The sequence below is a fragment of the Callithrix jacchus genome, chromosome 16 (genome assembly GCF_049354715.1).
Source record: "Callithrix jacchus isolate 240 chromosome 16, calJac240_pri, whole genome shotgun sequence".
NCBI lineage: Eukaryota > Metazoa > Chordata > Mammalia > Primates > Cebidae > Callithrix > Callithrix jacchus.
In genome coordinates this window covers 72,977,081-73,004,594 of record NC_133517.1, presented here as the reverse complement: position 1 = coordinate 73,004,594, position 27,514 = coordinate 72,977,081, and the positions used below count along the sequence as shown (strand labels likewise).

Below are 27,514 nucleotides of genomic sequence, written 5' to 3'. Positions count from 1 at the left end.
ACACAGTCAAATTCAATATAAATTGATGGCTTATTTCCAAACCATAAGAAACCGAAGTCACAGAGCAATCAACCGGCTCTAGAGAGGCAGGCACCTGCAAGGACAGAGAGAATACTAGTACTTGCTTATTTAGGACAGATGCAACTGGACACCATAAGAAGGGTACAGCTAAACAGTAGGTGAACAGCTAAAGGCAGAGTGGGAGATTTTCAGGCAGTGTGAAGCTACTAGGGTATGCATAAATTGGGGCAATCTACACCTTCTTTCAGATTCTGTTGCCAGAAATCCCACCAGACACACACAAAAAAAAGCTAAGAAAGTCTGAAGAAAATGCCCACTACAGTAGAAACCTGAAGGAGGGGAATAGCAGTATTGTAGGAAGAACATGAAACTCATGGATCCTTCTCCCAGTCTCTATGAGTCAATCCTTAATCTGTGGGAACAAAAAGTACTGCCAGCATTAGGGCAGGTAGGGTAGCCTACCCAGGACTGTTTCAGTTTTAGCACTGAAAGTCCTATGTCCCAGGGAACCCTTCCCTGGAATACAAAATGTTTCTTTTTAGGTAATGAGTGCAGAAGATTGAAGGAAAGTACAAAACCTATACAAAGGTCCCCGAAACAGGGACTAACATCAGTATGGTTTTTAGTATTAAATGGATCTGGCATAGATTATCTCCATTCCTTAGTTGCTAACACTGTTCTGTATTTTTTTTCCTTGACCACTAATGCTGGCAACCATGATTTACAGTTCACAGTTATGAACTATCCATTGTTACACCATTCCTAGTAATGCCACTTAAGTGTGTTGTAATCCTGAACATTAACAATCTGTTTTTGACTTTTATTGTGAACTGTTGCGAAGTGTATTGAAATAATACTGCTTTGTTTTTTAACATTATGAATACTATGACCATGTTTTCTATGAATTTAGATAATAAAAATGAGAAGAATAACACAAACACCAGCATGATGAGACTAGCACTGGCACAATTAAACGGCTCTGCTATTTTAATGATCAATGGAAGAATGCATGCAACTAAATTTGGGAGGTAACAACCAAGTACAGCGTACTATACAATATGCAGAAAAGAATTTGGGATTGAGCATGTGGAAAAGAGGATGTGAAAAGTCTCTTTTGTAACTCTGTAACTGAATGTTACAAATCCAGGACTAGACTGGTAAGTATTTCTAACTCAATTAGAAGATAAAGATACCCACTCCCAAATAGTGGCCACTGAATTAACTTGGACATATCATACAATCGAACATGCATTATGTATTGTATTGTTCCCTTGGCTGCTCTATGAAACTGTATGAAGTTACATTTTCTGATTCAGGGACTGCAACTAAAATGTCCATTGAGTAAACAAAATGGAAAATTTTAAAAACAAATGTGTTAGCACTTTACAGTGCAGAGCTGATTCAATCAGATCGTTCCAACAATCATACTTCCTACCATATAAAGAATGATACACTGAAACATGGCAATAACAACAACAAAAAGTTCCCTTAGCTCTTAGGTACTCTAATTTGAAAAATGAAGTTTCATATCATCTTCTTGATTTCCATGAAAATTTTAATGAAACTGTAGGAAAAGAAAAACCAAAAGATGGACTTTGATAATTCATCTGCATATTTGGCAGACAGTACAAATATAAATTCTGGCAAATTCTATTTAAATTCCATTTCAAGGCTGATCACGGTGGCTCACGCCTGTAATCCCAACACTTTGAAAGGCTGAGGCAGGTGGATCACCTGAGGTCAGGAGTTCAAGACCAGCCTGGGCAACATGGTGAAACCCCGTATGTACTAAAAATACAAAAATTAGCTGGGCGCGGTGGTGCGTGCCTGTAATCCCAGCTACTTGGGAGGCTGAGACAGGAGAATCACTTGAGCCTGGGATGTGGAGGTTGCAGTAAGCCAAAATTGTGCCACTGCACTCCAGCCTGGTAGACAGAGTGAGGCTCTGTTTCAAAAACAATTTTTTAAAAATTCCATTTCATCTATCAGCTTCTTACCAAAGAAGGTTATCATGAAAAGATCTTACCTGCTAAGTGGCCTGCACATTTTCTACACAATGTTGCTTTTCAAAAGGCATGATTTGCCTACTTGTGATACTGAAGCTTTCATAATGAAATGTTCTGGTCAATTTTAAGTTTCCTCAAAACATGTAGAGATACATAATAAGATCTTTGACATTACAGAAATGTAAGGAGATCCCCTCTTTAGACCTGTGCCTACAAGATAGTTATTATTCCCAGCTATAGAAAAATGTGCTGTAAAATCATATTTCAAAGTATGGAACAAGAAGAATGCAGTTTTCTAATTTATAAAATATTGAGAATCAGAATGGAACCAAGTAAGTGGAAAACTGGAAACTTGAATTCATATAGTATGAGAATAATATCACTAATGAACTAGAATTCTACACAAGACCTTCTATAAAAAATAAGTATACTACTGAAGCCCCAAAATATGACTCCCTGGTATAATGAGTATTTTATATGAGAGGCCCTTAGTGGTAACAGACTCTGGAGCCAGAGACTTTCCTCCGTCTACATAAAGACCAGACAGACCCATCACACAGAACAATTGTTCTTCCTGATCCTTCCTGTTATCTCATTATTTACTGAAGAAAAGAAGACAAAGAAGGTAACCAAACCCGAACAGACCCACAAGATAACATCTCTGTCTACAGTTAAAAATTAATCTCTGTTCCCTGATCCACTCATCTTTTGTAGTAATCATTTATTGCTCCTCAGCATATCAACCTTGATATGGTTTGGATCTGTAACCCCACCAAATTTCACATCAAATTATAACCCCAGTATTAGAGGTAGAGCCCGGTGGGAGGTGATTGGATCAAGTGGGCAGAGTTCTCATGAATGGTTTAGTACCATCCCCTCAGTGCTACTCTCTTGATGGTGAGTTCTTACCAGATCTGGTTATTTAAAAGTGTATGGCTCAGCCAGGCGCGGTGGCTCAAGCCTGTAATCCCAGCACTTTGGGAGGCCGAGGCAGGTGGATCACGAGGTCAACAGATCGAGACCATCCTGGTCAACATGGTGAAACCCCGTCTCTACTAAAAATACAAAAAAATTAGCTGGGCATGGTGGTGCGTGCCTGTAATCCCAGCTACTCAGGAGGCTGAGGCAGGAGAATTGCCTGAATCCAGGAGGCAGAGGTTGCAGTGAGCCGAGATCGCACCATTGCACTCCAGCCTGGGTAACAAGCGCGAAACTCTGGCTCAAAAAAAGTATATGGCACCTCCCCCCAGTCTCTCTTCCTCCTATTCCTGCCATGTCAAATACCTGCTCCTACTTTGCCTTCTGCCCAGAGTAACAGCTCCCGGAAACCTCCCCAGCAGCAAATGCTGCCATACTTATATAGCCTACTGAGCGGTGAACCAGTTAAACTTCTTTTCTTTATAAATTACCCAGTCTCAGGTATTTCTTTATAACAGTACAAGACTGGCCTAATACATACCTATATTACCCATCCCTTCCCTCCCTTTTTAAATAAGTATGTGGGCCCCATTAGGATACTGGGTAATCACTCTGTGACTTTCCCCATGCATGCTAATACATTTGTAGGCCATTTCTCTTATTAATCTGCCTTTTGTCAGTTAATCTTCAGAGGGCAAAGCAGATTTCCCTTTGTCTCTACACCAGTAACATATACATAAAATAAATTCAATTTCTGACTTTAAAGAGATGATCTCAAATAAAATCAAGCTATTGCCCAACATCTCCCTTCCATATCCAAAGTTCCCTTCAGAAAGTTGAATCCTTCCTTATTGATACTCCCTTCTCAGCCAAATAAAATCTGGCTTCTCCTCACATAGCTATCATTAAAACTGCTCTGACAAAGACATCAATCTCTTTCACATTATTAAATCTAATGGACCCCACACACACCTCAGCCCCAATATTCCTCTTACTTGACCCATCTAAAACATCAGATCACTCCTTTTTTTTAAATTTATTTTATTTTATCTTATTGAGACAGGGTCTTGTTCTGTCACCCAGGTTGGTGTGCAGTGGTGCGTTCTCAGCTCACTGCAACCTCTGCTTCACAGGCTATAGTGATCTTCTCAACTCCGCCTCCCAAGTAGCTGGGACCACAGGCATGCACCACCATGACAAGCTAATTTTTGTATTTTCAGTAGAGACAGGGTTTTACCGTGTTGTCCAGGCTGGTTGCAAACTCCTGAACTCAAACAATCCTCCAACCTCGGCATCCCAAAGTGATGGGATTACAGGTGTGAGCCATCATTCCTGGGCTAATTCCCTCTTTCTTGAAATGCCCTATCCTATTCTTAGTTTCTAGGATATCATTATTATCTTTCCCCTGTCACTCTGGACATTATTCCTCACTCTATTTGTAGTTCTTGTTCTTCTTCCTCTTTTCTTCCAATAAACACTGGTGCTTTTCAGTATTCTCTCCTGGGATCTTCTCCTATCACTCTATTTATACCACCTAGCCCTAGTTACTACCATAGGGTAGAATTCCCAAATTTGACTCTTACTCTGAAGCTCCAGAGTTGATACATACAATTAACTACTGGATATCTTTAGATAGTTATCTCACAAGTGCCGAGTACCCAGAGAGCTGAAAATGAACTCAAAGTCTGGAAAGCTTTCCTATGGGTTAAATGTCAGATTTTTGTTTCAAAAAATCATTCATTTGAGTTAGGAATTCATTTCTAAAATAAATAAAAATAAAAAATCTTTCAAAAATCTAAAGGAAAATTAAAGATTACAGATTTATGAGTTACAAATCCTAAATACTAGTTTTCTGACTTCAGACACCACTGTTTTTTTGGTTTTTGTTTTGTTTTGTTTTGTTTGAGACAGAGTTTCACTCTTGTAGCCTAGGCTGGAGTGCAATGGCATGATCTCAGCTCACTACAACCTCCACCTCCTGGGTTCAAGCAATTCTCCTGCCTCAGCCTCCCAAGTAGCTGGGATTACAGATGTCTGCCACCACAACCAGCTAATTTTTGTATTTTAAGTAGATTTGGGGTTTTGCCATGTTAGCCAGAATAGTCTCAAACTCTTGACCTCAGGTGATCCACCCACCTTGGCCTCACAAAATGCTGGGATTACAGGCATGAGCCACTACACCTAGCCAAAGTTGTTATTAACTCTACTCTGATATACTGGTTGAAGGATTTGGGGTAAGCTCATCTTAGCATTAGTATATTAATCTATAAAACTGAGATAATTCCTTCTCCCTCCAAGAAAAGTAAACAAAACAATCACATAAAAACTCAGCTCAATATGTCTAGCACACAAGTACTCAATAATCGGTAAGCAATGGTAGTGAAGATGGTGTTGTTAAATTAAGTTTAGCCTAATGCTGACTTCTTATATACTTAAGCCTAAAAGTTTCTCCATATATAATGAACTATAACCTAACTGGATACATAAACAGACTGTAATCTACTCTTGTAACAAATAGCTGAGTCTCAGCCAATCACCGCAGCAGCCATACTTCAATGCATTCACAGGTAGCAAACTCTTCAAACCACGTTCAAATAAGGCATATGCCAACCTGTAACCAATCTGCCTGCTTCTGCACCTCACTTCCATTTTCCATACATCACTTTCCTTTTTCCATCCATAAATCCCCTCTGACCATGAAGCAACTCCAGAGTGGCTCTGAATATATTCTGGTTCGGGTGCTACCCAATTTGTAAATCATTCTTTGCTCAAATAAACTGTTCAATTTAATTTGTCTAAAGTTTTCACTTAACAGATGGTGTCAGAAGTGGGATCCAAAGACAAGCTTCCAGCAACCCCCAGAAACAAGTGACCAAGTGAGATACCCACAGGATACACTGTGTCGACTGCTCTCTCACAGCAAATGGGGATTATGGGTAGGTTCTCTCTAGGATTCCAAAGCTCCATGGATGTATGTTTTTAGCTATCTGAGTTTGAGCAATGTTTCCATCTGAACTGAATTTGGAAGTTGTGACAGAAACTGGACTGGGTCCAGTACAGAATTGGATCTAATCATTAACTGGCATGGATCCAGTTAGAGGCCTCAGTATGTCTGACTGGGTCAGAAAGAAACTGGTAGTAAATCGCAAATTTACTACCAGTAAATTTGGGGTAATTTACAGGGATGCAAGCTTTGGCTTTTGGAAATTCATGGGAAATTTTATGTTCTACCCCATTTGTTTCTTTTCCTTTCACTCTTAGGTAGGGAAAAATCATTGGTTAAATTGATCAAGGTGATCTAAGAATGAAAACCAAGATTCAGTGTTTTGGATTAAGCTCCTTAATTTCTGAAGAACTGAGTACTCAACCTTCTGGCTATACCTACCTATACCTTATAAATATTAAGCCCTGGAAGCAGCAAACACTTAAAGAGAGCAAAATTTTACTAAAGGTAATTCATTACATTTGAAAGTGAGGACTGCTCAATTAGTCTCATCTAAGGATGCCTATTGATATGCAGAAGTTCCTAAAAAAGATTTCAACATTTTTATTGCCCCAGAGGGAAAACTTAGACCGAGTTAATGTCCATTCTAAGTATTCTCTTTTCAAGGGAAGAAACAGTAGAAATGGAGAGCCAGAGAGAGAGAGAAACACAGAGTCAGAGAGAGAGAGAGTCAGAGAGAGAGAGAGAAAGAGGCAAAGAGAAAATGAGACAAAGGAGAAAGATTAGGACGAAGAGAAATATTAAGAAACTTATAAGAATGCACCTTTAGTAAGGAAAGTTATAAAACAAAGTTAAGATTGTCTATGATAGTTGTGGAAAATGTTATAAAAAGGAATTTATGCAAGAAATGTATAACTTTTGCTTTGAAAGTTTAAGTGAGTTTTGAAATGTTCATTGTCAAGGAAATTCGGTGTGTAAACATATTAGCTAAAGTTAAAGAGGTTTTTTTCTGTAAAGTGAACATTAAAATTAAACTTTTTCTTAAACTACTAAGCTCTTTAACAAAGATTATAGAAGGTCTCTTAGCACAGGCACCACTCCTAGAATTTTTAGTACACTAGCAGCAGCCTGGAGACTACCCTACCTTGTGCTGCTAGCCGCCAAGACTGCCGTTTGTACAGCAGGAAGGAGATGCACACATCACACCCGAATCAAGAAAGCGTCATTACCATTAGAATCATGGGCTATTTGTTACGGGATCAGACCCTACCAAGTTAAAGCTAAGAAAAGCTTAATCCATCTATCTTTCTTGTTTCTTTTCTTCCCTTTAACTACTCCCCATCTTGTTATTAATGTGATTAGATCTGGCTCACCTCAAGTTGTTGCTTTGGTATCTGTTTAGTTATGCCTTGTGGAGATATGCATAACCAAGGACAGCTTGCTGCTTAAGAAAGATGTCTCTGTGCCTCTTAGACTTCCTCAGATTAGGAAGATACAATGAGTTCCTCTAAGGATACTAGTAATCCAAGGAATAGTAGCTGTATTAATTGGTAGGAATCAGACTCTTGCCCATCTAAAACAGAATCTCTATGTTCTGCTTAGTCTAATATATGGAACACTAAAGGTTTAAGATGCACTGCTTCCACAGGTCTTTGTCAGTCCTTAAACCTATATATCCACTTCACCAAAGGAATTACTCCTTCTAGCTGTCAAAATAACCAATGTAATCCTATATGGCTTACTATTGTTATTGCAACATCTGAAAACTCTTCCCCTTCATTAAGTCGTATTTATGGTATAGGAGCCGACATTTCAGGACAGGATCCTAAAGAAATTTTTGAAATGCACTTTATTGCTCCTTCAACCTCTTTATCAATCACTCCTCCTAGACACAAAGACAAAACCAAAGTCTCAATGGTAGAAGTAGAGGATCTAAGGGAAACCATATCCATTGAAACAGGATATAAGGATGCAAATGCCTGGTTAGAATGGATTAAATATTCCAATCGCACCTTAAATAAAAGTGACTATTATGCTTGTGTGCATAGTAGGCCAGAGGCCCAGGTTGTCCCCTTTCTACTTGGATGGTTCTCAAATCAAGTGGGCATGGAATGCATAGTAGCTCTTTCTCTGGATTCCAACACCTGGAATAACAAATTGTGCCAAGTTCTTTCTCTACTATTTCCTGAGGTTCAACACCGTGTGAAGTCGGCCCCTGAGGGCCATTCAACCTCTATCTTCTGAGGTAGGATTTGCCTCATGCCTCTCATGGCAGGAGGAGAACTCAATATTCCTTGGAAATTTCATAGGATGTAGTGAAGTAAGGCACTTTGGAGAGCTAACCCATCAGTCTTCCATCAGTCATCCCCGAGCAGACATATAGTGGTATTATAGGGGACCCTTACTGGATACTCTGTCAAATAATTGGAGTGGTACTTGGGCTCTAGTCCAATTAGCTATCCCTTTTACCCAGACATTTCATCAACCAAAGATAGAGGAAACCCACCAACAACATACAAAAGGAGCCCCATATAGGTCTTTTGATTCTCATGTGTACCTAGATACAATTGGGGTCCCAAGAGGAGTTCCAAATGAATTTAAAGCCAGAGATCAGACAGCTGCTGTATTTGAATCAATACTATTCTGGTGGGTGACAATAAATAAAAGTGTAGACTGGATAAATTATATTTATTATAATCAACAACAATTTGTTAACTATACCAAGTATGCAGTTAAGGGAATCACAGAACAGTTAAGGTCTACCAGCCAAATGGCATGAAAAAACAGGATTGCTCTTCATATGATATTAGCTGAAAAGGGTGGTGTTTGTGTAATGATTGAGACCCAATGTTGTACTTTCATTCCAAATAACACAGCTCCAAATGGAAGTATCATGAGAGCCTTACAGGGACTTATGGTCCTATCTAATGAACTAGCCAAAAATTCAGGAAGAAATAACCCCATTTCAAACTGGCTAGAGAACTGATTCAGCAAATGGAAGAACACTTTGGCACCAGTCTTCACTTCCCTCAGAATGGTATTAGGTATACTTCTTGGAGGATGTTGTGTTATACCCTGTATTCGAGGACTTGTGCAAAGGCTCCTTAATACTACCCTCGCTAACCTATCTCCAACTCCTCCTCCATCCTGTCCAGAGAAATTACTTCTGTTAGAAGACCAAGCCGAACAATGAAGCAAGGACCTATTAGAAAAGTTTGAAGAAGAATTATGAAATAAAAAAAGGTTGTAAGAGATGGGAAAGTTCTTCTTCAAAGTTTATATCTTAGACTACGTTATAAGGAGTTACAATCTCTTGCTCTATGGCCATTATCCACCATTAGCATAAAAATATACCCATGTATATATACTCTCTAAATCAGCTATGCCTTGAATCAGCTACCTTGACTCGCTCCAGCATGTCTGAACAGAACTGGGCAAGCTCCAAACCCTGGAGCATGCCATTCCTTATTTGGAAACCCTCCTGACCTTCTCCTGACTAGCTTCCTCTTCTTCCTTCTTTGCCCCTTATCTATTCAGGAAATGTCCAAGTTTTTAGCCAATCGGGTCAAGCATAGAATGTGAGGTCCCATTCTGGCCAATGGAAACTGGACACAGCAGTAGGACAAATGCATCAGGTTATAAAAGTTATAAATGTCCCTTTCTCCTTTGTTCAGGTGTACTCTTGTGGCAAGACTGCAGGCAAGTTGCATCCTTCCTGCAGGAAGTAAACTAGCCTTGCTGAGTGATCCACTTTCTCAGTGCAGATTTTTCCCAATGTTATAAACCCATTTCCAACATTAGGATTTCTAATTGTGTGGAAAACAGAGTCACTTCTCTATCAAAGAATAAAGGGTTTCGCTTTTAAAACTCTTTTAATTACCACTTTGGCTAAAAGTATAACTATTATTTTACAGTGATCGTTGGTCCTATTTTGATTAAGTGCTTTAAATCTTTAATACATTTGATGCGCTTTCAAAATCGAATTTCAAATTCAAAATTAAGTCTTTGACCTAAAGCTAACTTTGGGACATTACACAGAGGGCCCTGCAGCATCCAAAAGAGAGAGAATAAAGAAGCTTATCAGGTACGTTAAAGTACATGGGAAGCACTGTCAAATGAGAAATGATGTTTAACCTTCTTGGCGTTATAGTTTATGTATATGATACTAATATATATTCCAAAATCGTATTAGCTTCCTAACATTCTGATGTGTCTTGGTATGTTATCAGTCCTAATTATAGTCATCATTTTAAATTAATTATTGTAGACCACAGAAATAACCAAATTTTCTTGTCAACTGTATCTTTAACCATGACAATTTTAAGCCATTTCCACAGTTAACTGCTTCATTCTAATGCATTTTCAACCAAGCAGCCTGTTCATTAATCCCCAACGACAGAATCTCTATAATAACTGATATATTCATCCATGTAACAACAAAAAGGGTCAGCAACTGCACAGATTCTTCCCCATTTAGCCAGTAGGTAATCTAGAGCAATTCTGTTATCTAGTACAACTTTAGTAAAAGAATTTAAAGGATTTTTGCACAAAATACCATAACCTTTGCAGTAGAATATTCCAGAAATCCTATTATGAGGGATATTATCAAAAATAAGATCTTAAGTGTAAGAGCTAAAGAGTCAAAAATCAATAATAATATAATAGAGGCAACTAGTTAGCTGAAAACACAAAAGAGAACAGTGATCCTTGAAATGTCCATCAAGATTAAACCCTACTGAAAAGCAAAGGGGGGGAAGTAAAAAGAGATAAAAAGTAAAAGAAAAAGAAGAAAATCAAAAACAATGGAAGAGTGACAATTGGCAGAGGTAAAAGCAGACTTTAGAAACAAAAACAGAATGCCAAGAAGCAGACCTCTTTACACAGCAGAAAAGAGTTTACCATAACTACAAGGAATGAATGAGAATAGAGTAGAATAGTCTGAGAGTGCTGAGGAGGAGGGAGGGGCAAACTAAGTCCAACACATTTCACTACCACTATGATAGAATCTAAAAAGCCTGCCAACTGAAACAGCAGTGTTCTGGAAGCATTTGGTGTAATGACTAGTATGTCTACAAACAGAAGTAACCCCAAAGAAACTTATTGTATTAAAATATAGTATATAAGAACTCCGACATCTGGTAGAAGCTAAATTATGTTCATTATACTTTTACTAAGGCAGAGAAAAAATGCAGTATGTTCAAATATTTTACCATCAAAAGCAATCAAAGTAAATGTCTTAGAGCTTAAGAGAAATGATTTTGTCACCAACAGTCTTTTATCTACAAGAACCTCTTATTTACTCTTATCTCGTATTGTCTGTCCGAGGTAATTTTAATATATAACTACTTGTTTTTACGTGTTTTCCTTTACTTAGAGCAAACATAAACCTCTGAGTCAAAGACAAGGCTAGAGTCCTATAAAGCTACATACTAATTAATTCAGATGACTTGGGAAAGATGCTAATAAAATCTACACTCAGGATTGAGTCCCTATTTGTTCCAGTTATTTTATATCCAAACACACCAAAGGAAACCAGACAAGACTGTGGTTATGCAAACTCATCATTATTTTTAGAAAAATGAAAACAATATCACATCATCCCAAACATTCAAGATCATCTATTATCTGTAGTTCCACCTGATCCTCTGGACGACCCTATAAATTACTGATTTTATATTACTTTAATTTTCCTATCCACAAATTTGTTCATAAAAATTTGCTTACCAGAAATAATAAATAAGCAATAAATTACTATTAAGGTGAAAAACAGCAAATTAATTACTAGTAAATTAAACTATAGATGTTAAGTGTTTGACTTACCTGAAAGCCATATTTCCCAAGTTTCTAATATTTAGAATTTAGTCAAGAACTTAGAAATGAAGAGACAACATAATGAAGGAAAACAATTACCCAAAGGATCTATTTAATAGAGAGGTGAGAAGTCTGATAGATAAGGAATCACCTTTCTGTCCTCCTTTTAATTTCCCTTCCCTTGAATCTGGACTGGCCTTAGTGACTTGCTTGACCAATTACATGCAGCAGAAATGATGTTCTGGAACTTCCAAAGCTAGGTCATAAGTCTGTGGTAGGATGATTAATGGCCCCCAAAGATACCCCAAATTCTAATTCCCTAACCTGTAAATATGTTACATTATATGGCAAAAAGAATTTTGCAAATGTAATTAAATTAAGGATTTCGAGAAAGTGAGATTATCCTGGATTATCCAGGTAAAACTTAAATATAATCATGAGGGTTCTTATAAGAGGGAGGTTAAAAGGTCAATGAAGGAGAAGATGAGGGAGCAGGGATTTTAGTGATGTGTCCAGGAACCAAGGAATCCCAAAAGATGAAAGAAGCAAAGAACATATTCTCCCCTGAAGTCTCCAGAAGGACAGAGCCTTGCTGACACTTTGATTTTAGTCCCTTAAGACTTATTTTAAACTTTGGACTTTGAGAACTCTAAGAGAATATGTTGTTTTATGCCACTGTATTTGTGGTGTTACAGAAGAAATAGAAAACTAATACAGTCTGGACATGGTGGCTCATGACTGTGATCCCAGCACTTTGGGAGGCTAAGCTGGACAGATCACCTGAGGTCAGGAGTTTGAGATCAGCCTGGCAAACATGGTGAAACCCCAGTGCTACTAAAAATATAAAACTTAGCCAGGCACAGTGGTGCACGCCTGTAATCCCAGCTTCTCAGGAGGCTGAGGCAGGAGAATCACTTGAACGCGGGAGACGGAGTTGCAGTGAGCCAAGATCGCACCACTGCACTCCACCTTGGGCAACAGAGTGAGACTCTGTCTCAAAAAAAATTTTTAAAAGAATTTCTACTTTCTCAATAATCCTGAGCAATGGGCTGAAAAAAAGAGGCTAATTTTGTTAAAGGTCCAAGATCTCTAATGAACAGGGATTCCATAACAAATCTCAATTTATTTTTAAGTGTTCTAGATATTCAATTTAGTATAAACTCTTTATCTTCCAGTCTTTCGTTTTGTCGAAGTCCTCTTATGCTATATGGCAAGATTTCAAAACAAAGCTCTTCACCCTACCTTAAGCAATCACAAAAAACAGAGGACTACAAAATTAAAGTTTAGAATTATTTGGTTAATGTATACAAATGTAGATAAATGGTTTAAAAAAAAAGTCAAAAGGACACAATTATCACTCATATAGAGGAACCAAAAAATGCAAGCTAATTAAGATCTAACATTGATAGAAAAACTGCTCTGTTCACCTCAATACATCTGTTATTTACTAAGTATAAAAAGAATCTCATTTTTTAAATATTAAGTACACATTTAAAAAAAATATTCCCTAAGAAGCTCCTTTTTTTCAAAACATCTCTCCCATTGTACCTTTCCAATAGCAAATTCTTGTTTCTCTGTGTAACTCTCTGATAAGCATTAATTACACCATGTTAAATAAGTGTGGAAGCCAGCCTCCAAGATGTACCCCCAAAGATTCCCACTCCCTTATATTCAAACCTTGTGTAGTACTCTCCCACATTGTGTCAGGACAAAAGAGTTGGACTGTCAGACTGTCACTTCTAAGACTGTTATAAAAGTCTGTCTGTGGCTTCCAGCTTAGGTTCTCACAGGTGCAGTCTTGCAAACATGCTCACACATGCACTTGGCACACACACTCGCAAGCCTTCTCTCTCATCACTTGCTCTGGAGGAAACCCACTGCCATGTCGTGAGAATACTCAGGCAGCTCTGTGGAGGACCACATGGGAGGAAATTGAGACATCTAGCCAACAGCCATGTGAGTGAGACTTCTTGGAAATGGATCCTCCAGCCCCAGTCAAGACTTCAGATGACATCACCCCAGCTGAGAGCTTGATTTCAACTTCATAAGATCCTGAGCCAGAAATACTCAACTAAGATGCTACAGGATTCTTGAGCCTCAGAAATTAGGAGCTAATACATGCTTGTTTTAAGCCACTGTGTTTTAGGATAATTTGTTATACCACAATGACAGCTAATACAATGAGCACTGTCTATCTTTCAATACCAAACTGCTAGATTTTAAAAGCTTTTAAAAATAATTATAAATGGAAATACTAATTACAAAAATTGGGAAGAAAATTTGTTTTAAAAATGTTGGCTAATGTTGAAAGGCAACTGTAATAATGTCAGCTTGCCAGTATTACTTGTAAAAACATGAACAATGCACTATCAGCAGAATATGGTCTGTTTATGGAAGAGGAGAGATCAGCTGAGCAGGTAAACTGAAGATGCAATATCAACATTTTTTAAACTTGGGGAGTAAATCAGTTAGTAATTTTTTAAAATCACAATATTCTATTTAACTATAATAAGACATCCCACAAGGTCTGCCTTATCTATTACAAACTCATTCCAATGCTTTATCTCATCCCAGATTATATCACATGCCTACTGATAAACATATAAGAAAGATAAAGGGCAAATGTACCAAATTTCAACAGCAGATTCCACTGCCATATCAAAGCATGGATGATTTTTTTTTTCAGTAACGTTTCCATTCCAAATCCAAAACACTTTGTTAGTTTATACAAGCACCCTTTCTAAAGACATTTAAGATTTTCTATGGCAAGAAATAGCCCTTTTGATAGAATTAATTTTGTTAGAAAGTATACTTAGTAGACAATACTTAATACATTAGTTGAGTATTTGAAAATATCATTCAAAAAGTAACAATAGAAGAAAACACGGGAGTTTTTCATTTATCTGACTGGGAAAAAAATGTTGATTTCAGCAATGGAATGAGCTGTATGTATTCTCAACATAACAAAATCCCTTTTACCTTAAATGATTAATGAATAGGTAATTTTCTAAGTAATGATTCTAGTGATCTCCATAATAACTACATGTATTGATACTGAAAGCACTAAGTGAACACCAAGACTATACTAACAAAAAAGCAGCATCTGTGTCATTTGATTTATAGGACAATCATTTTGTCATCAACATCAGCAAAAATCGCTGATTTAAACTTTGATGTTCTCTAGCTTATAAAAGGAGAGATAAGCATCTGACCATTGTTTCAAATATCCTTGACTGTTTCTCCTGGGCCAAGAAGACAATTTAAAGTACTAACTTCTCTCTCCTATTAGTTACATAACTAAGTTTAACTGATGTTAATGATCTCCACTGATTAAAGTGTTTAGGTCCTTTTCAAAACATTTAAAACCATATTGAATTTCAAATATTATCTTCGTTAGGAAATGTAGCATTGCTACTGCAATACTGCTGGCATGTACAAAAATAATGTATTAGAAAAAAATTTATTCAGTCACATTGCGGGCATGCTTTTCAAGAACTGCCATAACACTATATTCACAGGGCCCTACCCTCTTGTAACTTGTTGACAATGCAGAATTTCCAAGAAATTAATTGGAAAAGGTAAAATGTGTGTTTGAATCGTTTTGTCAGTGGAGATTCAAAAATTAATGTTCTAGTATATGACTGACTACATTATTTTCTAAGGAGCACATTTTCAGAATTGACTACTTTTAAACTGCATACTGAGTCCACACACAGATTATAAATGTCCTAGTGTTTGATTATGATTTCATATACCATCATGATTACATACTTAATAATGGAATTGATAGGATGTTACATTTCCCTATAAAAGCACTGTGGGTAAACAATGTCTGGAATCAATCATCCATTATAAATTGGTTCACCATTCCCTGAACTGAGGGAGGTGGGGAAATGTGATTAAAACCCACAACTAAAACAAGTGTCTGAAGTAGTACAGATAACGTCATGCTTACTTGAGGTAAATAATTATTTCCTCATTCCTGCACATCAGCTAAAGATACACTTTCAAGTCTCTGGCAAATCAAATGCCATAATCTGAATCAATGTGCTCTAAACTTAGGAATCTATGAGATGTGAACATACCTACCAAGTTTAGAAGGGGAGTAAACTTTAAAACTTTAAAAGACATCAGAATGTAATACAAACTGAAGCAATGAGTTTTGTTTACATAACTGTAAGTGACGGAAATATTTTAAGACAACCATTTTAGTAGTTTGCTCCTTTCATGTTTTTGATTTTCTGAACTTTTAGCCTTTTCACCTATACTCAAATTCTGATCGACCCCATTCTGGACTTGTTTTTAAAATATCCTATTTTAACATGTTAGCTTAAAAATAGTTTTGGTTTCATCGTTCCAAACTACTTTTGAGCATAAGCCTGACTTTTACTGCAGAGCTACAGATTTTCAAAAAATATACTTCCTTATTTATTTCATTCTTTCAACCTCTGGGAAAAAACACAACTGGAGTTTCACTTAAATCTATCTTTCCATTTCTGGCAAAAACTTTTCCTCTGGCTGCTCTAATTAATGCAACCAGACGTGTGTGAAAACAAGCAGCTGAGAGCATCCCTGACTTTTGAAGCTACACCCCTTCTTTTGGCTACCCACCCACAGATCTTCATTTGATAACCGTTCAAAAAGTTTCTTCCTGCCAGGCGGGTTTGTAGCACTTTCTCGGAGCAGGCACAGCGTGCCACCTGCGCGGGTGCAAACTCGCTCGAAAGAAAGCAGCAAAGGCTAAGGGACAGGAGGGCTGGGGAGGGGAGGCACCGGGCAAGTCAAACAGAATCCCAACTATGTCACCTGGCATTTTAGGCCGAAGCTCCGGATTCCGAGGCTGGAGAGGACCTATCCAGGCGCTGTCCTCAGCTGCCTGGCGCCACTCGCGCCCGTCCCACCTGCCTGGGGGAAACTCGGGCTGCGGAAGTTCCCCCCACCCCCAGCCGTCCCAGGCGCGAGGCTAGGCGGGCGAGGGGGCAGATAGGGGGCGGCGGCGGGGCCCAAGGCCGAGGGCCGCGGAGGGCTCCCGCTGGTCTGGAGGCAAGAGGAGGGCGCTGGGGCCCCTGGGCTCACCCCCCCCCACCCACCCCCCTTACCTTGGGCGATGGCAATGGACTCGAAGCGGTGCAGCTCTTTGAGCAGGCAGCTCCTCTCGGTGGAGTGCAGGCTATAGATGAAGTCGCGCGCGCCCTGCGCCGTGTTCAGCGCCTCGATGGGCTCCTTCTTGGGGTGCGTGCCCAGCCGCCGGGGGCCGCCCGGGAAGCCGCCGAGGGGCGCGAGCGCCAGCAGCCCTCGCCCGCAGCAGCACCAGGACGGCGGGCGGGGCGCGGTGGCGGCTGGGCCCGGCCTCAGGCTGCGCGCGGTCCGGCTCCTCAGCAGCGGCAGCAGCCGGGACATGACTAGCTGAGGAGTAGGGACCCCCGCGGCCGTCCGGGAGGGCGGTTTCTGGCACGACTAAGGGGAAAAGTAGCTGGGCTCAGCCCGACCCCGCCCCGAGGTCCTCCTGCCAGGCAGCCGAGGCGCCGGGCACCATGCAATCCGCGGGCCCGCGCGGCTCTCCCTCCTGTTCCGTCCCTCTGCCCTTCCAAAAGGCCCGCGGCGGCTCCGGCCCCTAGGATGGGAAAAACTTTCTCGGAGACGGCTGGACCCGGACAGCGCCCGGAGAGGGCGGGCGGGAGGTGCGGGCGGGCGCCACCCGGCTGAGGTGGAGGGACGCGGGCGGGCGAGTGTGTGTGTGTCGATCAGTCTGATCTTCCAGAGGGATGAGTCAGCCACGCACCGCCCTCCTCCAGCACCGCCCTCCTCTCCCGCCGGCTTTCTCACCCTATAGCCTCCCCACGTCCCCACTCTGTAGGGTTCCCGAGCCCTCAAAGCAGCCGCGCTCCCAGACCGCAGCAGCCGCCGCTACCCCTAGCGGCAGCACAAGGGGGAACGGGGCGGGGCGAAGCGGAAGGAGGCGGAGTGTAAGCGGGACTGCGCAGGCGCAGTCTGCATGCTCTCGGGCCGCGCTCCCGCCTGTGGGAGGAGCGCGCGCACGCGTCCCCTCCCCCGCTAGTGCGTGAAGGTGGGAGGAGGTGGGGTGCGCCACCCTGCGCTGGCGTTAAATCCACAGGTCGGAATAGGGAGAAAGAGCCCTGGACCCCTCGCCTGCCTGGGTAGTGCAGCTGCCACCCGGCCCCCCACTGGGGGCTGACCCCCCCCCCCATCTGGAGCTCGTTCTGAAAAGTGCCGCAGCGTGGGGCCCCGCTCTGGCCAGACGGAGAGCTGCGCTGCTGCCCCAGCCCCGGCGGGTTCGCGGCGCTCTGCTCCGAAACGTAGCGCCGCAGTTGCGCCCTTTGCCAAGTCAGCGCCCATCGCCGGCTCGGCCGAGTAGGCCGGCTCTGAGGCACCCGCTCTGGGCGCTCCAAAGAGAAAGCGAAGCCAGTTCCATCCCTGCCCAAGGAGGATCTGAGACTGAGCCCTTGGCACGAGAGCAGTCTTCCCCGTTCAGATTCCAGCCGCTGGCATGCAAATTGTTAATACTAGAGCCAGAGGCAAGAATGTCATAGACCTTTCCTAGTGATTGCTTGTGATTTTTTTTTTTTTTTTTTTTTTTTTTTTTGTCTCCGTACTAAAGTGGGAAGAATTCTTTGGTTGTCCACGATTTCCCCTGGTCCAAGTCCTAGGCATTTTTCAAGGCCCAGGTCAAAGGTTCTCCTAACTTCCTTAAGCTGTCCCTAATCTCTTCCTAAGAGAGATCTCTGCTTTATCTGAAACTGTCTAATGACACTTAGGCGCCCTTAGAGAATAAATCCACTTAATAAATCTGCTCAAGTGTAATCAAGATCTAAATCCCATTGTATCATGAACAGTGCTGCACTCAGCACAGAAATTTGTATGTAGTAAATGTGCTACGTGTAAGTAGAATATAAAACTGAATAAACGGAGGATTGTTAACACTAAAGCCGCCTACTTCTCTAACTCTGGTTCTGAAAGTGAGTCCCTGAGCTTCTTAGACATGAGAAATAGTGGACCCAACTTCACACCTCCTGAATCAGACCGTAGGCATTGGATCCAGTCATGTGGGTTTAAGCAAGCCCTCCTGTTAATAACAACACACACGGCCAGGTGCAGTGGCTCACGCCTGTAATCCCAGCACTTTAGGAGGCTGAGGCGGGCGAATCACCTGAGGTCGGGAGACCAGTCTGATAAACATGGAGAAACCCCATCTCTACTAAAAATACAAAATTAGCTGGATGTAGTGGTGCATGCCTGTAATCTCAGCTACTCGGGAGGCTGAGGCAGGAGAATCGCTTGAACCCAGGAGGCGGAGGTTGCAGTGAGCTGAGATCGCGCCATTGCACTCCAGCCTGGGCGACAAGAGTGAAACTTCGTCTCAAAATAATAATAATAACACACACGGAAGCTTAAGAACTACTGATCTTACTTAAACATGGAAAGCAACTGCTTCTTTTTTAAATTTCAAGGTGATGCCTCTGTGATGTAATAATGACAATTAAGATGATCTCTGTTGAAATGAAAGCTTTTTGAATGCAGAACCTGTATCTTCCTTGTCTTTGAAACCCCTTCATCCCCTAGTAGGCATTGGAATCCTCTGCAGAGTCATTTCAGTCTCAGGTTAATGGGAGTATCCCCATATCTCCCCACAATTTCCCTACGCACAAGAGATTCTGATTCATGGGGGTGGGGCCTGGGAAGTGAGGTTTGAAAAAAGCTCTTCAGTAAGATCCCATTCCCCCTGTCCAGGAACAAAGAAAAAAAGGGGAAAAAAAGAACCCATTCCCCAACAACCTCCAGAATAGCAGTTTAGTGTGTAGATTCCAGAGACAGATTGTGGAAAGTTTGATCCCTGGATCAACCATTTTCTAGCTATGTGTTAGCATCAGATTGTTACAATAGTAATCCCCAGTGAATTACACCTTCTATTATCTGCTCCATTGTGTATTCCACTTCTACATGGACTGTGGGCTTGGCTATTTGATTTGTTTTGGTCAATAAATAGGACATCACAAACCTGATATAACACATGTTTGCTTATTGGGGGTTGCTGTAATGTTTTTGCTATATTACTATAGAATATTTAATTATATTATAAAATAAGAGAAATTAAAATGTAGAAGCAAGTCACTTATAAGATATGTGACACAGAATGAATGGATATGTGTTGAACGTAGGTAAAAAGGATGGAACAGGCCAGGCACAGTGGCTCATGCCTGTAATCCTAACACTTTGGGAGGCTGAGATGGGCAGATCACAAGGTCAGGAGTTTAAGGCCAGCCTGACCAACATGGTAAAATCCTGTCTCTACCAAAAAAATACAAAACAAATTAGTGGAGCATGGTGGTGCATGCCTGTAATGCCAGCTACTCAGGAGGCTGATGCAGGAGAATCTCTTGAACCTGGTGAACTGAGATCGTGCCACTGCACCACAGCCTGAATAACAGAGCAAGACTCTGTTTCAAAAAAAAAAAAAAAGGATGGAACAAATGAAAATGCTGCTTTAGATAAAATGAGGCAGAAAGGGCCAGGTGTGATGGCTCATGTCTGTAATCTCAGTACGTTGGGAGGCCCAGGCAGGCAGATCATGAGGTCAGGAGCTTGAGACCAGCCTGGCCAACGTAGTGAAACCCTGTCTTTACTGAAAATACAAAAATTAGCTCAGTGTGGTGGCACATGCTTGTAGTTCCAGCTACTTGGGAGGCTGAGGCAGGAGAATTGCTTGAATCTGGGAGGCGGAGGTTGTTGTGGGCTGAGACCATGCCCATTGCACTCCAGCCTGGGTGACAGAGTGAGTAATAAAAAATAAACAAATAAAAAATAAAAGAGGCAGAAAGACAAAGTGGACTTTAAGTATTAATAAGGTACAGATCATACTACCTTCAGATTGACAGCCATGTCATCCCTATATTGCACACCTACTGATGATACCCATTGTAGCCCTATTATGGCCTCATGTAATTTTATCTCCCAAGAGAAGCAAATAAACTCCCAGCTGCAAAACAGACTAATGCCGGCTACCATTATAACCAGACACACTTGCCCCTCAGATCTCTAAAAGAACAGATATATTTTGAGCCCAGGCCCCTTTAGTCTGCTGAATCACCTTACTTACTCTCCAGTCTGGTCCTTGTAACCACACTATGTGCTGAGAAGACTGGATGGTGGAGAGGGATAAGGCATGAGAACATTGCATAAAACAGAATTTAGGTGCTTCAGCCTATCCTAAGCTTATTCATCTATGCTTTCTCTTTCCCCTTGCTTCTCACTGTTTTATGTTGGTTGGTAAACTCTTCTCATTATTATTGCTGCTCTTTGGGTAAATGCATTATGCCAAAACTCAGGAGTTTGTATAGTTTATTTTGCTCTTAATTGTGAGGCTCAGACATTTGGGAAGAACTTACTTAGACAGTTATTTTTTGGAGTCATTTATGTAGTGTCAATCAGATTTCAACGCAACTGCTGTCATTTGAAAGTTCAGCTGGGCTGAATAGCTAAGGTGGCTCACTCACGTGGCTGGCTGGAAGCTCAAATAGGGCTGAGAACCAGAGCACCTTCACACAGCCACTCCAGCATGTGAAGTTCTCACCTGGCAGCTGGCTTTCCCCAGAGTGAATGTCTGAAAAGAACCAGCCTGTGGCCTTTTATGACCTACCTATCCTTGGAAGTCACACAGTATTACTTCCACTGTATTCTACTGGCTACAAGCCAACCGCTAGGACCAGCCCATGTTTAAGGGAAGGGGATATAGACCCCACATATTAATAGGAGTAATGCCAAAACATTTGAGGATACATTTTAGAACCACCATAAAAACAATGTGATTTAAGCTTCTTAATTTGGTCTATAAGCTTATCTGTTTCATCACCTGTAGGTGGTAGACATGGAGGCTGCCATTGCATCAAGGTAATTTTCCACATGGGAAAATTGCCTCGAAGACATTTACCTTTTGGAATCCAGCTGCTGCATAGAGAAGTCTGACTTATCCTGCTGGAGAGACCAAATGGAGGAGGAGCCCCCAGCCAACAGTCCCAGCTAACTGCCAGCGAGGCATGACACTATCTTGGACCATCCAGGTTCAGTTAAGCCCCAGATGACAGCATTGTTGTTAAAAGCACTAGCTCTAGACCCAGACTACCTGGATTTGAGTCCTTACACTGTCATTTATTAGCTGTGTCACCTTGGGCTGATCAACCTTTCCGTGGTTGACCATCTGTTTGATGGGAATAAGAACATGTTCAGTTTGCTCACCTGTTAAATACAGATAAGGGCATCTGCTTTGTAATGTTACAGTGAAACCAAATTAATACATGTAAAGCATTTCAATCAGCACCGATACATGACAAGCATGCAGTAAATACTAGCTATTATTATCTAAATGCCCACAGACCTCTCAAATCTCTGGGATTATGTCTTTGGACCCTAATTTGAGAAACGCCCACCTAGCTATCTGTCATTTAATACATGGATGTGTATTAACTGGATCCCCTGACCACTTCCCTCTCTGAACCTGAATATCCTAAATATGAATAAATGAAGGAGCTAGGGAGAGAGATTTGGGGAACGTTTATGGGGCTGTGGAGAAGCATAGGTTAGAGCAGGTCTAAATGCAGGTGGCAAAAGGGAGGTTCCAAGGAAATATGATGGTGCTAAAGAGGAAATGCTAGCAGGCTGGAGGGCGTTACAGAAATGGAAGACAGAGGAAGGAAAGCCCAGAAGGCAAACTTGGCCTGGGTTCAGCCCAGACTGTTCTTTGCTTTTAAGGAGGACAACCATCATACCTCGGTTAACAATCACAGTTTCCTCCTCATGAAAAATTGCTGCATGGTAAGCTGCATGGTAAGTCCATGGTAAGCTGCATCGTGTAAATACACTCCAGAGCTCCTGACTTCCCTGTTGCTGGCAGGGCACACAGCTGTTTGCTGCCTGCCATTGATGATAACATTATACACCCAGTTACTCTGCGTTCAAATTCTTGAAACTGTTGCTTTACCTAGTGAAATCTTTACTCTTCTGTTCATATTTTTGCAATTTCTTGATTGCACTTCTCATGCATCAAGTTCCTGCCTTAGTCTTCTGACCCCTGGAAGGCCTCTGCCCCAGCATAGTGGTGGTTGAATAAATTGTTTCTGTACAATGGAAACCACAAAGTCTTATTAGAAAAATTAAAGAAGACTTAAATAAAAGGAGGGAAATACCAATTCAAGTTTGAAAAACTCAGTAGTATATCAATTCTCCATAAATGCATTTGTCAGGGTTCTCTAGAGAAACACAACAAGTAGGATATTAGAGATACATGTAGAAAGATATTAATTATTAGAAATTGGCTGGTATTGTTATGGAGGCTGAGAAGTTTCATTATCTGTTGTCTGCAAGCTGAAGGCCCAGGAAGGATGGTGGTATAATTTAGTCCACATCTGATAGCATGAGAACCAGGGGGTCACACGTGTAAGTCCCAGTCCAAGTCTGAAGGCCTGAGAACCAGGAGCACCAATGTCCAAGAGATGGAGGAGACAGATGTCTTAGCTCAGGCAGAGATAGTACTTTTACCCTTCTTCTGCCTTTTTGTTTCATTTCAGACTTCTGTATATTGGATAATGCCCACTCACATTGGTGAATGTGGTCTTCTTTACTCGGTCTACCAGTTCAGATGCTGATCTCCTCCAGAAATACCCTCGCCAGCATACCTTGTTCTCTATTCTATTCCATTGGTCTATGTATTTACTTTTATACCAATCCACGCTGTTTTTGTTACTATAAGCTTTTGGTATAATTTGAAGTCAGGTAATGTGCTGCCTTCATATTCGTTCTTTCTGCTTAGGATTGTTTTAGTTATTCAAGCTCTTTATTGGTTCCATATGAATTTTGGGATTGCTTTTTCTGAGAAAATGGTGAGTCTTTAGGGTTATCTGATACATGATCACATGAGCAGCAGTAGTAGTCTGACATCCTCTTTTCGAGTTTGATTGCCCTTTATTTGTTTCTCTTGCCTGATTGCTATGGCTAGGACTTCCAGTACTGTGTTGAATAAAAATGGTGAAAGTGGGCATCCTTGTCACATTCCACTTCTCAGGAGGAATGCTTTGAATTTTTCCCCATTCAGTATAATGTTGCCTGTGTGTTTGTCATAGATGGCTTTTATTATTTTAATGTATGTTTCTTCTACGGTTAGTGTGTTGAAGGTTTTTATTGTAAAGCAATGTTGGATTTTATCAAATGCTTTTTCTGCATCTATTGAGATGATCATGTGGTTTTTGTTTTAATTCTGTTTATGAGATGTATCAATCTATTTACTTGCATATGTTAAATCATCCCTGCATCCCACGGGTGACACTCACTTGATCATGGTGTATCATCTTTTCCATGTGCTCTTGGATGCAGCTTGCTAGTATTTTGTTGAGCATTTTTGCATCTGTGTTCATCAGAGATATTGGTCTATAGTTTTCTTTTTTTTGTTATGTCTTCTCCTAGATTTGGTATTATGGTGATATTGGCTTCATAGCATGAGTTAGGGAAGATTCCCTCTTTCTCAATCTTTTGGAATAGTTTCAGCATGATTAGTACCAATTCTTCTTTGAATGTCTGGTAGAATTCAGCTGTGAATCCATCTGGCCCTAGGATTTTTTTTGTTGGCAATTTTTTATTACTGATCAATCATATTGCTTGTTACTGTTCTGTTCAATATTCCTATCTATTCCTGATTCAATCTAGGCGGGTTATCTGTTTCCAGGAATGTATCTATTTCCTCTAGAATTTCTAGTTTGTGTGCATAGAGGTGTTCATAATAGACTCAAATTATCTTTTATATATCTATGGTGTTGGTGGTAATGTCTCTAATTTTATTTCTAATTTAGTTTAAATCCTCTCTTCTTGTTTAATCTAGCTAATGGTCTATGGAGTTCATTCATCTTTTCAAATAGTCACCTTTTTGTTTCATTGATCTTTTGTATTTTTTTTTTTTTTTTGGATAATAAGCGAAAGCACATTTATTTTCAGAAAAAAAATGGAAAATTATCAAATACTTTTTTATTCATCTTAAATAATATAGGTTTACTAAAATATTATTCCTCTCATTGGTGTTTTTCTATATTTGATCTCTTTTTTTTTAAGAAAAGATTATAAGAGGAGCTAGTTTATTTACAATGAAAGGAATTCTGATTTGCATAAATTCATGGTTCAGATTGTTAGCCAGATCTGCAAACTGTTGTTTACTGAACATCTATTCTCTGTGAAGTACTTTGCTAAACGCCACAAACCAAACCCAAAGTTAGCAGAAGAATATAAGTAAAAAAGACCAAAGTAGAGCTAAATGAAATTGAAACAAAAATTGTTCTTGTTTCTCTAGTTCCTTGAGGTGTGACATTAGTTTGTGAATTTGTGATCTTTCAGACTTTTTTACATAGGCATTTGGCACAATCCTTTCATCTTAGCACTGCTAACATGGTGAAACCCTGTCGCAAAAAAAAAAAAAGTTTTCCTCAATTATTCCCTCAAGTAAGTTTTCCAAATTTTTTTCTCTCTATTCTCCCTTGGGAACACCAGTGATTCTTAGGTATGCCCAATTTATATAATCTGATATTTATTGGAGACTTTGTTCATTTATTTTTTTGTTCTTAATCTTTGTCTGATTAATTCAAAAGCCTTATCTTCAAGTTTTGAGAGTCTTTCTTCCACTTGGCCTAGTGTACTGTTAAAACTTTCTACTGCCTTTAGTAATCCCTAAATGTGTTTTTTATTTCTAGAAGTTCTGATTGGTTTTTCTTTAAGATATATATTTCTTTAGGAAACTTTTCATTCATAGTCTGAATTTTTTTAAGTTTATGTTGGCTGTCACCTTTCTCTTGTATCTCCTTGAATAGCTTAATTATCAGCTTTTTGAATTTTTTATCTAGTATTTCAAAGATTTCATCTTGGTTTGCATCCATTGGTGGAGAGCTAGTGCAGTCTTTTGGGGGGTTTTATAGAATCTTGTTTTGTAATATTGCCAGCATTATTTTTCTGGTTCCTTCTCACTTGGGTAGACTGTTTTTTCTAATTACTATTATTATTTTTTTTTCTTAGATGGAGTCTTGCCGAGGCTGTGTGCAGTGGTACAATCTTGCTTACTGCAATCTTCCCTCCCAGGAGGTTCAAGACATTCTCCTGCCTCAGTCTCCCCAGTAGCTGGAATTACAGGTGTGCACCTCCCAAAGTGCTGGGATTCCAGGCATGAGCCACCACACCCAGCCTCTTCTAATTATTCTTAATTTTATTTTTTATTCAACTGTGTCTTTTTCCCTTGAGGATATGACTTTCATGTTTACTGGTCTTTGTTACAGTTAACATTTTACTGTAGCCTAATTCAGCTCTCGGTGCTTTTCAGGGGTTAAGACTCTGTATGAGTTTCTTTGTTATAGAGAGTCTTTGTATAGTAGTTTTCTCAGATGCTGGTTGTAGGGGAAATGTGCTCAGTGTCTGAGCAGATTCACAATATCCTGTAGGGTTGGAATGTCAGAGCTCTCTTGAAGCTTACCTCATTCCCCAGTGATGTGTACTTTTATATTTACGTATTTATCACCTAGTATTTGATTTACTGGGTTGAACAGTTCAGACTTTAGACCAGTAAGGGAGACGTTCCTGTGTAGAAACTGGTTGTGGCTAAAGCAGGTGGGTAAAAGCAATACCAGATTGTGGGCAGAGGTCCCAGCCTTGACACAGGCAGCTGAGGGAGCTCTCAGTGAAGTGTACTGAAGTTTTGGAGGCAGAGGTTGCAGTGAGCCACGATGGCACCATTGCACTCCAGCCTTGGTGACAGAGCAAGACTCCATCTCAAAAAAAAGAAAAAAAGTACTGAGGTTTTATCAGGGGGAAGGATGGAAGCCACCTCAGCTCACCAGGCCAGCAGGAAAGTGATCCACCTCCTGTCACACTCCTCACCCAGTGTTCCAGCTATTCAGATCAGATGGGCACCTCTATTCAGCTGCAGGAATTTTAATATTCCATGTAGAAAGAAACTGTGACTCTACCCCTTGTGAAAACCTAAACCTGGAGGGTACTCCTCCTGTGGGGATGTGGTCATCCCCAAAGTGTTCCGGAAAGGCTGTCTGTAGGTACATCCTCACTGAGGTCCCATGGGAGTATCCCAGATATGTCTTCAGTGGAGATAAGGGAGAAAATAAGTCCCCTTCTCCAAAACCCTTCACAAGTACCAAGGCTGCCTGACTGCTGGGGTACAGCCAAAGACTTTTCCTGCTGAGCCCAGCAGTGCACCTGTGCCTCTGCTGAAAAAAAACCACAAGCAGAAAATTCTGGGACTCAAGGCCTTCCTTCTGGATGTTTTCATCCCATGAGGTGATCCTTTGATGTGGTACACTCCCTCTTCCCCTAAGAGTAGCAGTCCCTGAGAGCCAGACTGCTGTGAATGCTGCTGCTCCTCTGGGTCAGGCTTCCCAGTGGGGCTGCCACACTCCAAGCTGGTGCTGGGGAATGTCTGTAAGGGATCCAGGGATGTGACCTGTCCTCAAGTCTCCCAGGAGTGGGTACCAGCACTAGTTCTGATGGGGGTGGCAGGGGAGTGATGCAGAATCTGAGATTCCTTGGTTATAAATAGCCTTAGTGTGTTGGCTTTCTCAAATGCCAGGTGTAGTAATAATGAACTGGTCACGTAGACAGACTCAGGCCCTCCTGATTAGCCAGTGTAGTGCAGGCAATGGTATAGCTGAGGTCACACACACATTTTCTCCTTCCTAGGCCCTGTGTTATTCTACGGGGAGATGTTAAATGGACTGCCTCAGTTGGCCTTTAGTCAGGAGGTGGCGTTTTTTAAAAGACCAGG

The 27,514-nt window shown here is 40.8% G+C and overlaps 1 protein-coding gene across 3 annotated transcripts in view; it reads right to left on the bottom strand.

Annotated features, from left to right (window-relative positions):
* The window catches only part of TMEM65 (transmembrane protein 65), a 78,510-nt gene extending 60,884 nt beyond the window's left edge, over positions 1-17,626 (bottom strand). For all 3 annotated transcript variants that reach the window (XM_035277402.3, XM_035277403.3, XM_035277404.3), the window contains exon 1: positions 16,800-17,626. In XM_035277402.3, the coding sequence (XP_035133293.2) occupies positions 16,800-17,100 (301 nt within the window). In that variant the 5' untranslated portion in view covers positions 17,101-17,626. The remainder of the gene's footprint in view (positions 1-16,799) is intronic.
* Positions 17,627-27,514: the final 9,888 nt, after the last annotated feature.